We start from the raw sequence: 14,516 nt of genomic DNA, 5'->3' as shown, positions 1-14,516 counted from the left end.
GAATTAAAATCCATAAGACATATGAAGGATTAGCTCTATCACAGTTCCATTATATTGAGACGATTCTTGGAAAGTGCAAGAATCTAGACATTGTACCAGTAAAGACTCAGATATATGTTAATTTACATCTTTCAAAGAATACTGATGAAAGCAAAGTTCAAAATGAGTATGCTAGTATACTAGGCAGTCTAATGTATGTCATGAACTGTACTAGGCCAGACATAGCTTGTGTTGTGAGCAAGCTAAGTTGATTTACGATTAGTCCAAATGAAAATCATTGGAAAGCTATTGGGCTATTTGAAGCACACTCAAAATTATGCTTTGCACTATACAGAGTATCCAGCGGTACTTGAAGGATACTGTAATGCAAATTGGATAACCGGCACAAGAGACACAAAATCCACAAGTGGGTATGTGTTTATACTTGGTGGGGGAGCAGTGTCTTGGAAGTCATCCAAACAAACTTGTATTGCAAGGTCTACTATGGAAGCAGAATTTATTGCTTTGGATAAGGCCAGTGAAGAAGCTGAGTGGCTTCAAAATTTCTTAGAAGACATTCCTAATTGGTCTAAACTAATGTTAGCTGTGTGTATTCATTGTGATAGTCAAGCGGTAATAGGCAGGGCAAGGAATGTCATGTATAACGGAAAGTCCCAACATATACGTCGAAGACACGATACTGTAAGACAACTACTCTCTAGTGGAATTATCATGATTGACTATGTGAAGTCAAAAGATAATGTTGCAGATCCATTAACAAAAGGCCTAACTAGAGAATTGATTGTAAAAACATCAAGGGGAATGGGTTTAAGGTCTATAAAATAAGTCATCATAGCGGAAACCCTACCTAGTTGACTAGAGATCCCAAGATCTAGGTTCAAAGGGACAACCAAGTTATACAGGCGAAGTAGTGTACTGTCAACTCTTACTCATTCCCGTATGGAGACAGTAATAACATGTGGAGGTTAAGTGTAAGCTTTTAATAATTTTGATTCTGGTATGTGATATACCACACAATCAGAAATCACCTATGTGAGTGTGAAGTGAGGGCCGCTTCTATGAAGAATTTGAAAGGCCAAATTCTTCAAAGCACTCATGAAACCAGGTGGTGTTCATGGCCAGAATGAACACAATAGTGAGAACCAACTTTGTTTGAGAGAGAATTGTGTGATTTCTATTGTCTTGACTTACACCAAAGGTCGCCAGTTCAAAGATATCAAGTCTACTAATTGACCGAGAAAGTCCGATAGGTCTCACTAGGGAAAGTTCAAAGCCTCAGACTACTTATCCCAATGCAACATTCTCTCATGGAATAATCGCACATTGTATCTCATGCATACATGAAGAGTCATGATATCTAAACTTCTCATTCATGTGGGGGATTGTTGGGATTTTAGTATCCAAAATCCATAAATTGTGAATGAGAAGTGTGGATGGAAATAGTCCCACATTGGATAGAAGTTGTGATGGGAGATGGTTTATTTAGATGAGCCTCTCAAATGGGTTTGGGCCCCAAGGGATATCCCACTTTTGTGGAAGGGAGAGGACCTACGCCAAACTAGGTCGGTCCCGCGCACCACCGCCGTCCGCCTGGCCATTCCATTGGTTTTTATTTTTTCCCGAACAAACATGTTTTGTTAGAAATTATTTATTTATTTATTTTGGACAAACAAACATGCCTGTTCGTGAGGTTTGGTTCGCCCGAACGAAAACCGCTTCGGTTCAAGCGAGCCTTCATTGCTTATGATTGTTCACGAACCGAACAAAAACCACTTCGGTTCAAGCGACTCTTCATTTTCACTATCTATAACCGAACTGTTTTGTTCGGTCTTGTGACTCTTCGTGGCATTTTTTATTCCCACGAGACTTTTTTCCCGACACACTCTAGACATTTTCATTTTTTCTGCACGGCATTCTGCTGCATTTTCTTCATCATTGTCATTTGTGCGATTATTCTGCGAAGTTGCGTTCAAACATTTCCTTTGAAGAAGTACCGCTTTTTTGGAAAGGCGATCCGTTCTATCCTGGGAGACAATTGTTTAACAACCTTGGGTACCGGTAGAGGGGACAAATTATCTTAAGGACACAACGTGAATTCGTTGAGCTCGGATCATTCCTCAATATTCAGATTACTCGTCAAAACGTGATTTCAGATTTGTTGAACAACTTTGTTTTGTATATACAAGCACTATTACGTGTCAACAGGCATTTGGGCAATAACGAGCATAGGATTGCTGAGGAAAGAGGTTGGGACAACACTCTGGTTTAAGTAGGGGCAACGGTCCCCAAGGATTGGCGCGAATAGTAAAAAAAAAATCATTTAAAAGTAGTAAAACGTGTTTCTGGCAACTTTAAATTGAAAATTATATTTTTTTTAAGAAAAAACTGTTGAATTCTCATAAAATGATTTACCACGTCAACAAGGACCTCGAGAATAAATTTTGGTATCCACGGGAAGACGACGATTCGGTAGACTTCAGCTCGTGTTTAGGATCCTGAAAGCACTTCTTTTCCTTGGATTCAATTCGGTTATGACAGTCTTATTCCTCGTGTGTGATTCATTGCTTATGTCAACAAGGCCCTGCATGCATCTTTGCCCCAAGCAAGATGGCTGCACCGTCCCTTGCCGTGCCCCGTGCAAGAAGCGGAGGCATTGACGGGGCAAATTCCCCCGTGGTCCCCCCCGTGTGGTGGACACAAAGAAAGTTCCTCGTATTTTCTTCACAAATTAAAGTCTTTTGGATGGTGACTTTCTACCCCATGCTCTAAGGATATTCGAATCTTGATCCGTGTAGTGCGGTGAATTGATGATGATGGATGATGGGACATTTGAACAAACATGTGAATATGATCCGATCAAGTAAAAGATCTGCTCCTTCCCGTTGCATTGGTAAGAGGACTCAAATGTTTCAATCATAAATTACCCTTAATTTACAAAATATTTGATTCATTGATTTATGTCGTAGATTCTTAGTGAGTATTAAATAGAACCTACTTATTTAAAACGGTTAATACCATAAAAAACTCCAAACTGATATACATATGATAAATTTATCCAAAACTAATTTTTTGACCACAAAAAACCCCAAACCGGTACATTCGTGATAAATTTACCCTCCGTTAGTTTTCAATAAATTTACCGTTAAATTGCTGAGTTGGATGACACGGGACAATTGACGGATATACCAATTTGGAGTTTTACTCCTCTGTTTGTCACATGTTTACCAATTTGTGATTTTTCATGGTATTAATCCAATTTAACAGAGGGTAAATTTGTCACAAATGTACCAGTTTGGGGTTTTTTTCGGTTAAAAAATTAGTTTGGGGTAAATTTGTCACATGTGTATCAATTTGGGATTTTTGGTGGTTAAAAAATTAGTTCGGGGTAAATTTGTCACAGATGTACCAGTTTGAGGTTTTTCGTGGTATTAACCCTATTTAAAAACTCGCTTGTTATTTGGAACATCACTAATTATATCCAATTTCACTCAGAGTTAAGAGAGATCATGGTTTTTTTTTTTTTTTGTTATTTTGAATTGAACGAACGGAAGTATAGACTTTTTCCTAATGACATTTTATCCCTAAGATGTAAAGTCATGATTTTAATTGCAGGAGGCAAAGAGGATCATATTTGCAAATTGCGAGGACTTTTTTCAATTATCCCTATAGATAATAGAGGATTATAAAGGAGTTATATAGAGAGCACTGCTCACATTTATCTTTTTGGTGAACTTTAGTAGATGGAAGTGAACGTTACTGCAGCTTATGCATTATTCAGATTTAACTTTTCAGATAGATGTCTCACGATGAGAGTCAATGGCTCAAGTGTCATGTGCCAAATTTGAAACTCCGGATGTACCTTCGCTAAATCTGTAGAAGATACATAAAATTACATACATATAAACTTGATCCATATAGCACTAGTACCAGTATTTCATCTTCCTGCTGATAGACCTATGATTGCAGATGTACTAATTAGTGTCATTTCGAAAACTTCTGTGTTCAAAACAAACCAATGGATGAATCCAATCCATCTCAAACGACAAGCTCAAACAGGCATGTATCCAATGCCATATGATAAACTATACACCTCCTGTATGCATGCAAGAAATATAAATCATCGGAGATGATGGTAATCCAAATAAGAACATCATTCAATCAGACTATCATGAATCCAGTCTCACATCAATTTCGAGGTTGCGTATGATTTCACAACAGCAACCAATTTCAAGAGAGCATGTATTATCAAATTTCACATCTCATAATAGCATTCAGAAATTCAATGAGTGACATTTAATGCATGGATGCCAAATTTTTCAAAAAACAGAGTCGGTTTTATTAAAAAGTGATTTTTTTTTATGATATTTGAAAATTATTATCTGAAAATAATCACATGCATGGAGAGCAGCCAGTTCACGGACTGTCAGGATATGTGGATGTAGGGTTAAGCTTATTTAATGGGATTTTCCATTAAGTCTGTCAAGGTACATCCAACATCTAGCTGTTCATCAACATGCAATAGTACAATATATTTGCGAGACCACCTCCTCCTCTTCGATGACTTTCATCAATTGTTTCCTCAACTCAGCCTCCTATTTGGTGCCGAGTCTGATTGGTTTCAACAAAGTAATGGCATTGGCAGATGACTGGGAAGACGCACATGAGGGGGTCCATGTGCTTTTACTTTAGGCGGGGACGATTGGGATCTAAGCATGCGATTGGGGGATCTCCTTGTTTTAATACCCAGGCAACTTGAAACAGCAAAATTGAGCCGAGCTCAAGTTAGCCACTCATTTGCAACCCCTAATTAATTCACTTCCTAAAGTGCATAACCATGTATAGACAGACATGCCGAACCAGTTAAGGCCGGTTACCAAATTAAGTTTGAAATATTTTAAGGAACAACCTGTCCTTTCTAGATATAAACAAATTAAATTTGTGCTATCAATACTCATGGTGAAAGCCCACAAAATTTCGCCCAAAAAAGCACCCAATATTTGAAAAGTCAATTAACCCCATTCATTGCTGGAAGGTGAAATAGAACGTGGGGTGGAAAGTGATCTCTCTCTCTCTCTCTCTCTCTCTCTCTCTCTCTCTCTCTCCGCCTTTTCTTTTTCGAAGACTTTCATCAATTATTTCCTCAACTTAGAGCAGCGAAATGAGCGATCTCACTCTGTGTGCTTTATCAAGTTCTTACAAGGATCAGACTCAGACTTCCCAAGTCACCGGGCATACTCAATTCGGAGATCGATCTCTCCATCGTCCTCTTGGAATGAAGAGGAACAGGGAGGGAGAAGAGACAACAGCTCGGACAGGCAGTAGCCGTGATGGCGGATCGGGGAGGGGCTACGATGTGTTCTTGAGCTTCAGAGGGGCCGACACCCGCTTAACCATCGCAGACTCTCTCTATAATTCCATGGCCCGTGCAGGGATCCATGCTTTCAAAGATGACCAAGTTCTCCTATTCGGCGAAAATATCAGAGGTAGCCTCTCGCATGCAATCGACAACTCCAAAATTTACATCCCAATTTTCTCCAAAGACTACGCTTCGAGTAAGTGGTGCCTCCGTGAGCTTGCGCACATGGTGGAGTGCACGAGGAGAAGATCAAGACACGACCAAGAGAAAGTGATCCTACCTATCTTCTATGACGTGGATGCAGATGATGTCAAGCTTAAGACTGAGTTATATCGGAAAGCCCTCCAAAAGCATGAGAGCGACTCCGGGATGGATTTAGCCAAGCAATGGGAAGAGGCTTTAAGAGAGGTTGCCGGAATTAGGGGGAGGAATCTAAAAGATCACGGGTATTGTTAACTTCTCCCGATAACTTTATTTATTTATTTATTGTCATTTTCAAGACCATATTCGTGCTATACTCTTTTTCAAGAATAGTTAGATTAAGTTTGCTGTTTTCCAATCTTATGTGACGTATGGTTGGATTGGGCCCGCGACTCACAAATTTCACAAGGCATTTTTTACGAAGAAAATTTACCCCATCCACGGTAAGGCACCCCGGGGAACGGGAAATCCGAGCCCTATGCCCATCCCTAAGTTTAGATTATACCAATTTTTTTTCGATTATATTAACTGTATTAGGTTGTCAGGCTTTGGTCGTTTGTCGATTTACAACTTTTGTAGAACTTACCAAATTACTATCCCTAATACGAGGGTCATAATAATTAATCTAGAATTAAGTTACTAACAAGTTTTAAGTTTTATTTTTTGGGGTCAGAAACTAGTTTTAAGTTGCCCGCTCTTATTTGAGCCACTCACAAATATGTATTTTTCATTTCAAAATTACCAACTTTGGTAACAACTTGTCAAAACACAACTCCCCGCAGCACAAGTTAGGCTTTCAGACCGACGGAATTCTAATCGAAGCCCGTTTAGACCCTCTCTCACGAAATAACCTTGTCCCACCGTTTACCGGACCAAATAACCTTGATAGCGGTAGCTTTCAATTGTAAATAAGGTCCCTCCACCTCCTACTCTTCCTCCTCCTCCACCTCCTCCTCCTCTTGAATAAATCTGTTTTATTTTTTATTTTTTATTGCTGGTTGATTTCAAAGCAAATTACTTTGAATTTGATGATAACCTTCCAGCACCACGTAATGCGCACAGATTCAATATGTGCTTTTTCAATATGAGATGATCGCATGTTATGTATGTGGCAGCTTCCATGAACTTGTAAATCTAACGGTGGAAGAGATTTCCACTTTATTATGGACAAGACGGACCAACGTGTCTGATCATTTGGTGGGAATTAAGCATAGAAAGGATGACATTATGAAGATATTAGATGAAGGAGCTTCTGATGTACGGTTTATCGTGATTCATGGGATGGGTGGCATCGGAAAGACGACATTGGCCGATGTCGTCTTCAAGGAAATCACTCCTCAATTTCAGGGTTATTGCTGCTTTCTTTCGGACGTCCGAACTCATGATATACTAAACTTGCAAAAGAAATTGTTATCCAACATTCTCAATGTCAGATGCACGAACCTCTCAAACATTGATGAAGGGGCCGACATGATCAAGACGAGGTTTCATGATAAGAAAGTCCTCATTGTTCTTGATGACATTGACAAGTTAAGCCAAATCATGAGACTTGCAGGCGAGCCCAACTGGTTTGGTGGGGGAAGTAGAATCATCATAACAACAAGGAATATTGACTTCTTGGTAACCGAAGTAGAAGATGACAATGTTCCAACATCCCATTGTGGACATGTTTCTTTCTACGAAATGTTGGAGATGGATCATGATGATGCTCTTCGACTTTTTTGTGAGCGTGCCTTGGGACGTGCCAAGCCTCCACCTGATTACATGGATATTTCAGGTAAGCTAATCAATACTCTTGGAAGACTTCCGTTGGCTCTCGATGTAATGGGTTCCACACTCCGTGGAAAATGCCAAAATACATGGGAAGATGTACTACAGAAGTTAAAGAAGGTGATGAATAAGGATATCAAAAAGAAGTTGATGATAAGCTACGAAGCATTAGAATATCATCAACAACAAATTTATCTTGATATCGCATGTTTTTTCATCAATCAAGAGAAAACAATTGCAATCGCATATTGGGATGCGATTTTTGGGTATCCCACCGAAATCGAAGTCAAGATCCTCACACGCATGTCTTTGATAAAGATCACTTATAACGACAAATTGTGGATGCACGACCAACTTAGAGACCTCGGAAGGGATATCGTCCACCTAGAAAGCTGCAAAGTCCATCTAAGAGGTAGCAGGTTGTGGTCTCCCAAGGATGCCTTCCATGTATTGCAGAGAAAAAAGGTATATTCATGTCCATCCATTAGCATTATCACTTTTTTAATCTAACTTCAAGTCAAATTGACACATGTACTAACCGGTTGCTACTTTTCTCTTCTAGGGAACTGAAAGCATAGTAGCACTCAATCTTGGCACACCTCAACCCGATGCGACATATAGATTTAAACGCAAGGAGTTTGCGAGGTTGGTCAACCTTAGGTTCCTTCAATTGGACCATGGAAACTTCGAAGGAGATTTTAAGGATATTTTCTTAGAGTTAAGATGGCTCTCTTGGAGCAACTGCCCTTCAGAATTCCAAGCTACTAGCTTGGGATTGGAGAATTTAGCGGTTCTCGAGCTTTCTGGGATTAATATTACTGAAGATTGGGGAGGATGGTATCAAATCATGGTATGATCTCACAACATACTTTTACATTGCATTCTCTCTTCATCTTTTCTGAGTTGCAACTCAATTGCATTATAGGTAGCAAAACAGTTGAAAGTTCTAAAACTCATGGATTGTCCATCTCTTGGAAAGACGCCCGAGTTCTCCGCAATCTCGGGACTAGAGAGATTGATTCTTCGACAATGCACTGGACTAAGAAAGATTGACGAATCCATCGGCAATCTACATCATCTTGATTACTTAGAAATAGAATGTGAAGCCATTGAGTCACTACCACAATCCATCGGCAGCCTAAAATCTTTGTCAAAGCTAACAGTACAATCTAAGAGACTTTTAGTGTTGCCGCATTCGATTGGTAATTTAGTGAAGCTGAAGCATATGAGCTTGAGATGTTCGAAGCTTCGAGAACTTCCTAGCTCTATTGGACAATTGGAGTCACTACTTGAGTTGGATATCCCATTTTCAAAAATCAGAAAATTACCTCATTCCATTGGAAACCTTGAAAGGTTGGAAGTTTTAAACATTGCCGGTTGCAAACTAGAAGAGGTACCAAACACGATTGGGAGTCTGAAATCATTGCTCGAGTTGGATCTGCAAGAATCCGATATTATGAGGTTACCCGATTCTATTGGAAATCTCAAAAAATTGAAGTTTCTAGATTTGGATAGGACCGACATAAGTGAACTTCCAAAAACAATAGGAACCTTGAAAAATTTGGAATGGTTGCATGCCTCGGAGTGTGAACTCTTGGAGGGGACAATTCCAAGTGAATTGGGGGCACTATCCTCGTTAAGAATTCTAAGGTTGTCATGTAGCCACATTAGTAGATTGCCAACAACCATCAATCAACTTACGAATCTCCAAGAACTTCACTTATTGTGCTGCGATTGGATTCAACAGTTGCCAGAGCTTCCAAAGAGTCTAACGTTGTTACACTTTTCGGGGATGTTGCTAACCACAATCCCTAATCTTTCATACTTGACCAATTTAGTTGATCTTCACATACACGGAACACTAGTGCAAGAACCTAACATGGAGTGGCTTGTGAGGCTACGTGCTCTGAGGCACTTGACCCTAGTTGTTGAAGATATGACCTTGCCTCCCACCGATTTGAGTTCCCTCTCCCAGCTACAATTTCTCAAAATAACTTGTGTTGGACCCCGATCTCTTATTGGGCTTCCATCCAGCCTTCAATATTTGACTTTACGAGATGTCCAGTCACCGATAGATTGGTCGCTCTTTTCCAACTTGGACAATTTGTCCAGGCTGGCTCTTAATGGCTATCGACTAGGAGAGATTCGATTTGATGTGCTTGGAAAGCTAAGGAAATTCAATGAATTGAGAATGCGGAGGTGTCCATTGCTCAAGACACTAACCCTTATGCCATGCTTCAAGGAGATCCGGCATTTGGCGCTTGTAAAAAATCCTCAGCTCACTGAGATTCGGGGTTTGGGAGAATTGAAATCATTGCAGTATTTGTATATCAGCTACTGCAATTCCATTAAAAGGCTAGCCGAAACTGATCTTTCTAACTTACAGAATCTAAATAGTTTGAAGTTCCAAAGCTGTGAATCACTCGAGAGCGTGCCAGATGTGCCATACAGGAAATCATCTTGTCATCTTACCATACAAGAATGCCCAAGGTTACGTGATTTTGATGGCCCTTACCGGTTTTATAGAGACAGATAAAGTCTATCATTTGTGTGGCAAATACAATCAATGATAGTAAATACATAGCATTGAGCAAGTCATACTACCTCTTTTCTCACCCAATTTGCTTGCATTTGAGTTTGCTTAAACTTTGCTTAATCAACAGAATTATGTTACCGATTTGCCTCGTTCAGTTCCTCAAATTGTGAACATTGAAACTTGTTATGGGTTATCATGGAGAGAAAATAAATGTAGACATGGCCACGGTTCCGGTTCATGGCCATGTATGAACCGGCGGTTCCGGGCCGGTTCCGGTTCGAGGGGGTAGGAGGAGAAAAGGGGAGGAGGTGCAGGGTAGCGAGGGGGGACAAGGAGGGGGCGTCGGCGTTGGCGGCCGCGGCCATGGGCAGGGGCGACAGCGGCGGGGTCAGATCTGGGAAGACGGGGGGCGGGCGGAGGAGAAAAGGGGAGGACCGGAGGAGGCGCAAGGGAGAGGGGGGAAGGAGGGATTTGGAGGAGGACTGGAGGAGGTGGGCGTGGGTGGGGTTGGAATGTGGGGCTGCACTTTGCAGGCTCTCGCTGCTTGTTGTCGGCGGCGTTGACGAGGATCTCGTCGAAGATCTTGTAGAGGCCGAGGACGTAGGCGACTGGGCGGTGGACCACCTCATCGCCCTTGTAGACCCACAGCGACTGGGTGTGCTTCTTGACGGAGCCGATGTAGGTGTCGGGGCGAAGGAGGATGTGCTCGAGCTGGGACTTCTTCTGGTAGGTCTCCTCCACGGTCCTGCCCTTGCGCGCCGCCGCCGTCGCCGGTGCGGCGGCGGTGTTGGCGATGTTGCTGGTCTGCAGGGGGAGCGCGTGGGCCATGGGTTGCGGTGGCGGAGGAGGAGGGGAAGATTCTGGAGAGGAGGAATCGCTGCAGCGAGCCTCCAGCAGTAGTTTTTTTTTTTTTTTTGGAACCGGGCCCGAACCGCCGGTTCCGGTTCCGAACCGCCGGTTCCGGTTCCGAACCGCAGGCCCGGTCAATGGGCCAGTCCCGGGTTTGACCCCGGCCCGTGGCCATGTCTAAATAAATGAATATAATTATCCCTTTAATTCATAAAAACATTTAGGGGAATTGATATAAATGGTCCCTAAACTATGGCTCAATGTGTAATGCGGTCTCTGAACTTTTAATTTGTTCAATATGGTTCTCGAATTGTAATCCAATGTAATGTAGTCCATGAACTTTCAATTTGTTCAATGTGGTCCATAGACTTTTGGTCAATTTAGTCCATAAACTATATGAAAATATTCAATGTTGTCCCTAAACTTGAATTAATGAAACGACATCATTGATCATTTTCATATAGTTCAGGGACTAAGTTGAACATGTACCAAAATTTAGAGACCACAATGAACAAATTGAAAGTTAAGGAACCACATTGCACATCGAGATAAAGTTCATGGACCATATTGAACAAATTAAAAGTTCAGGGATCACATTGAACATTGTGCCAAAGTTCAAGGATCATTTATGTCACTATCCCAAATATTTAATCAATGTCGGGTAAACTAAGAAGGTACTCAAATTTGGTTTGACAAGATGTATTTTGATCAATCCCCTTACTCAATTTTGTTCTACATCATTCCCCTTTAATGTTCAACTCCTTCCAATCTTAATTACCAAACATAGAAGATGTTGCAAATTTGCCCGAGTTATTCGTTTCTCACATTTTATTGCTTTTTATATACTGATATATCTCAAAGAAATTTTAAGGTGCAGGGATCAATAAAGCGAGGCCAAACTCGCCATAAACTTGATGAAGAAAAGCATTATCTCCACAAAAGACTAGTATGGCGATGTGCTTCAAAATTGGTCGAGAAAATTCTCAATACAATTTGGCCAAAATAACATCTACAGAAGAAATTTACATACTAATGTTTCCAATCTATAGAACACATCACAATGTCTTTGCTATAAAGCAAACTCATAATGTCCTTCAATCTTAAATTTTTATCAATACAATCCGTAAAGTTCATAATGTAGATGACGATTTTTATACTAAACTGATCAATCTATTTTATAAAGTCTGAATAGTTTGGAGATCTGGCGCGTGCATCACTGGAAAGCATGCTGTACACATGAAAACATCTTGTCATCTCACCATAATTGGATGCCCTAGGTATTTTGAACAATCAACTAACCCAATTTTCCTCTACATCATTTCCTCTTAAAGTTCATCTACAAGGGAGAGTGAAATTACATTTTCCTTCTCTATTTGTTTTCCTCCCATCTTAAATTACCAAACATAGTTAGGGAAGAAGATGTTGCAATTTGCCCCAGTTATTCATTTCTTACATTTTTGCGTCAAATTTAGCGAAATATCTCCAAGAAATTTTAAATTGCAGGGATCTACGAAATGCGACCAATTATCGTCTTCTATTATAAGATATGATATAGCGATGTGCTTTGAAATTGAGTGAAAAAACTATCCGTACAATTTGGCCGGAAAAAAACGTCTATAGAAGAAATTTATATACTATTATGTAAATCTATAGAACGCATCGCCATGTCTGTATTATAACTAATTTGATTTTTACTCTTGTCTTATCGCAAAGCACATCAAACACCTAATAATATTTTATCCTACCGCGTCCCTAAAACAATGTAGAGAGAATAAACAATGTATAATAGAATAGTTACCTACCTCTACATTCAGGGAGTAAGTGTACGTAGTGCCGAAAAATTATCCAAAAAGTCATAAACCAATTTTACTTTTGCCAAGTTGGGCAAGGGTTGGCTGGCAATCCTTTCTGGACTTAGAAGAAAAAAAAAAGAAAAAAATTTAAAATTTCGAAAAATATATTAAAATATTATTAAAAATTATCAACATTAGTACTGACCGTCCTACGTGGCACTACCGATGTCCACATAAGTTAGTTTATGTTAAAATTGGTCCAATGGACTCAATTGGCAAAACATGAAAATGTTTATGACTTAATTGATGGGGGAAGAACAGCAGAAGTGCCAAAAATTGTGTACGGAGCTCACTTTGGTGCCAAAAGTTTCATTTGGATTATTTAAGTGCCAAAATTTTTGAAAAACGATCACTTAAGTGGCAACTCCGGTCAGTTTGGCTGGAAATCCGACGTAGCATTTTTTTATTAATTTCTGAAGCCGATGTGGCTCGCCGGAGATACAGTCAGCATTTTTTATTTTAAATAATTTTTTTTCTTTTTTCCTTTTTTCTTCTTTTCTTTCTTATTTCCTTCTTTTCTTTCCTCTCCCTTTGGTCACCGCCGGTGACCGGAGGCCGGCCGCCGGCCGCCTGGACGAGGCCGCCGCCGCCGCCACGAGGCGAGGCCGGCCGACCCTCGCTGGGCGACGGCCGACCTCGCCGGATACGCGAGGGGAACCCTCGCCGGGGCTCGCCCTCGCCCATGCGGCGAGGTGACCTCGCCGGGGCTTGCCCGCTATCACCTCGGCGAGGTCGGCGGGCCTCGCCCGGACGAGGCCGCCGCCGCCCGCCACATGCGAGGCCCGGCCGACCCTCGCACGGGCGACGGCGGGCAAGCCCGGCGAGGTCGCCCTCGCCCATGCGAGGCGAGACCGACCTTGCCGGGGCTTGCCCGCCGTCGCCCAGGCGAGGGTCGGCCGGGCCTCGCCTGTGGTGGGCGGCGGCGGCCTCGTTTGGGCTAGGCCAGGTGGCCGGCCTCCGGTCACTGGCGGTGACCAAAGGGAGAAGAAAGAAAAGAAAAAAAGAAAAGAAGAAAAAAATTCAGAAAAGTATTTAAAAAATCGAAATATATACGTGGAAATGCCATGTAGACTAATTTGTTTTAAAAAAAAATCCAATTGAGATTAAAAATTTAATTATAAATGCCACGTATTAATTTGGCCGAAATCTCTCGCCGTTTGCACCAAAGTGATCATTTTTCCTCCGATTTGGCATTTAAGTGATCCAAATGGAACTTTTGGCACCAAAGTGAGCTCCGTATACAACTTTTGGCACTTCTGCTGTTCTTCTCCCCTTAATTGATAAAATTGAAATGTTTAGGACTGAATGGGCAAAAGTGCAATAATTTTAGAACTTTTTGGACAATTTTCCCTACATAGAGTAGTTACCTCCTAAATGACGCAACTGCCCTCACTTTTTGACAAATTTACATAAAAAAATCCAGACCCCAAAATATTCCAACGGTTTCCTCATCCTCTCCCCTCCACCTTCAGCCACCGCAAGCCTCTGCCACCTCGACACTGCATCACCGTCGGTGTCGTCTCCCCTCCCCTGTGCCATCACCCGTCGTCGTCGACCCCAAGCCATTGCCTGCGCAGATCGTTTCACGTCCCTGTCGGCTAAGCCACCATCTCTGTCGCGCACTCTCTCCTTGAGGCAACCTCGCTCGTTATGACTGTCTATTCACGGGCCATATCTAAGTCGCTCGAAGCCAACGACACCGGATGGCAACATCAGATCCAACTCACGACTCACAAACTGCGATGGTGGGGCTCGGAATGGCATCTGACGGCTCAATTCTGGGCTTGTGACGATGGGGCGAGAACGAGGCGGTGGCGACCAGCCGCGAGCTGCTGCGATGCCGGGCTGGCGTGTGGTGGAGCCGTCATGTCTATTTTGAGAGAGGAGAGAATATTGTCAAGGGAAAATTGGAAAAATGGGGAAAGAGAAAAAAGGGAAAAGCAAAGAAAGC

The 14,516-nt window shown here is 41.7% G+C and overlaps 1 protein-coding gene across 2 annotated transcripts; it reads left to right on the top strand.

Moving 5' to 3' along the window:
* Positions 1-5,084: 5,084 nt before the first annotated feature.
* LOC115693749 (disease resistance protein RPV1-like) lies at positions 5,085-9,921 on the top strand. Of its 2 annotated transcripts, XM_056305939.1 has the most exons (5): positions 5,085-5,483; positions 5,661-5,802; positions 6,673-7,792; positions 7,890-8,177; positions 8,253-9,921. In XM_056305939.1, the coding sequence occupies exons 1-5, from the start codon at positions 5,159-5,161 to the stop codon at positions 9,861-9,863; spliced, it is 3,486 nt and encodes a 1,161-aa protein (XP_056161914.1). In that variant the 5' UTR covers positions 5,085-5,158; the 3' UTR covers positions 9,864-9,921. The 2 variants fall into 2 exon arrangements, with proteins under 2 accessions (XP_056161914.1, XP_030476672.1); XM_030620812.2 differs by having other exon boundaries at positions 5,085-5,802.
* Positions 9,922-14,516: the final 4,595 nt, after the last annotated feature.

The sequence above is a fragment of the Syzygium oleosum genome, unplaced genomic scaffold (genome assembly GCF_021117445.2).
Source record: "Syzygium oleosum isolate NSW1041296 unplaced genomic scaffold, Sole_v2.1 Sole_v2.40, whole genome shotgun sequence".
NCBI classification, from domain to species: Eukaryota; Viridiplantae; Streptophyta; class Magnoliopsida; order Myrtales; family Myrtaceae; genus Syzygium; species Syzygium oleosum.
This window is presented reverse-complemented; position numbering and strand designations above follow the sequence as displayed.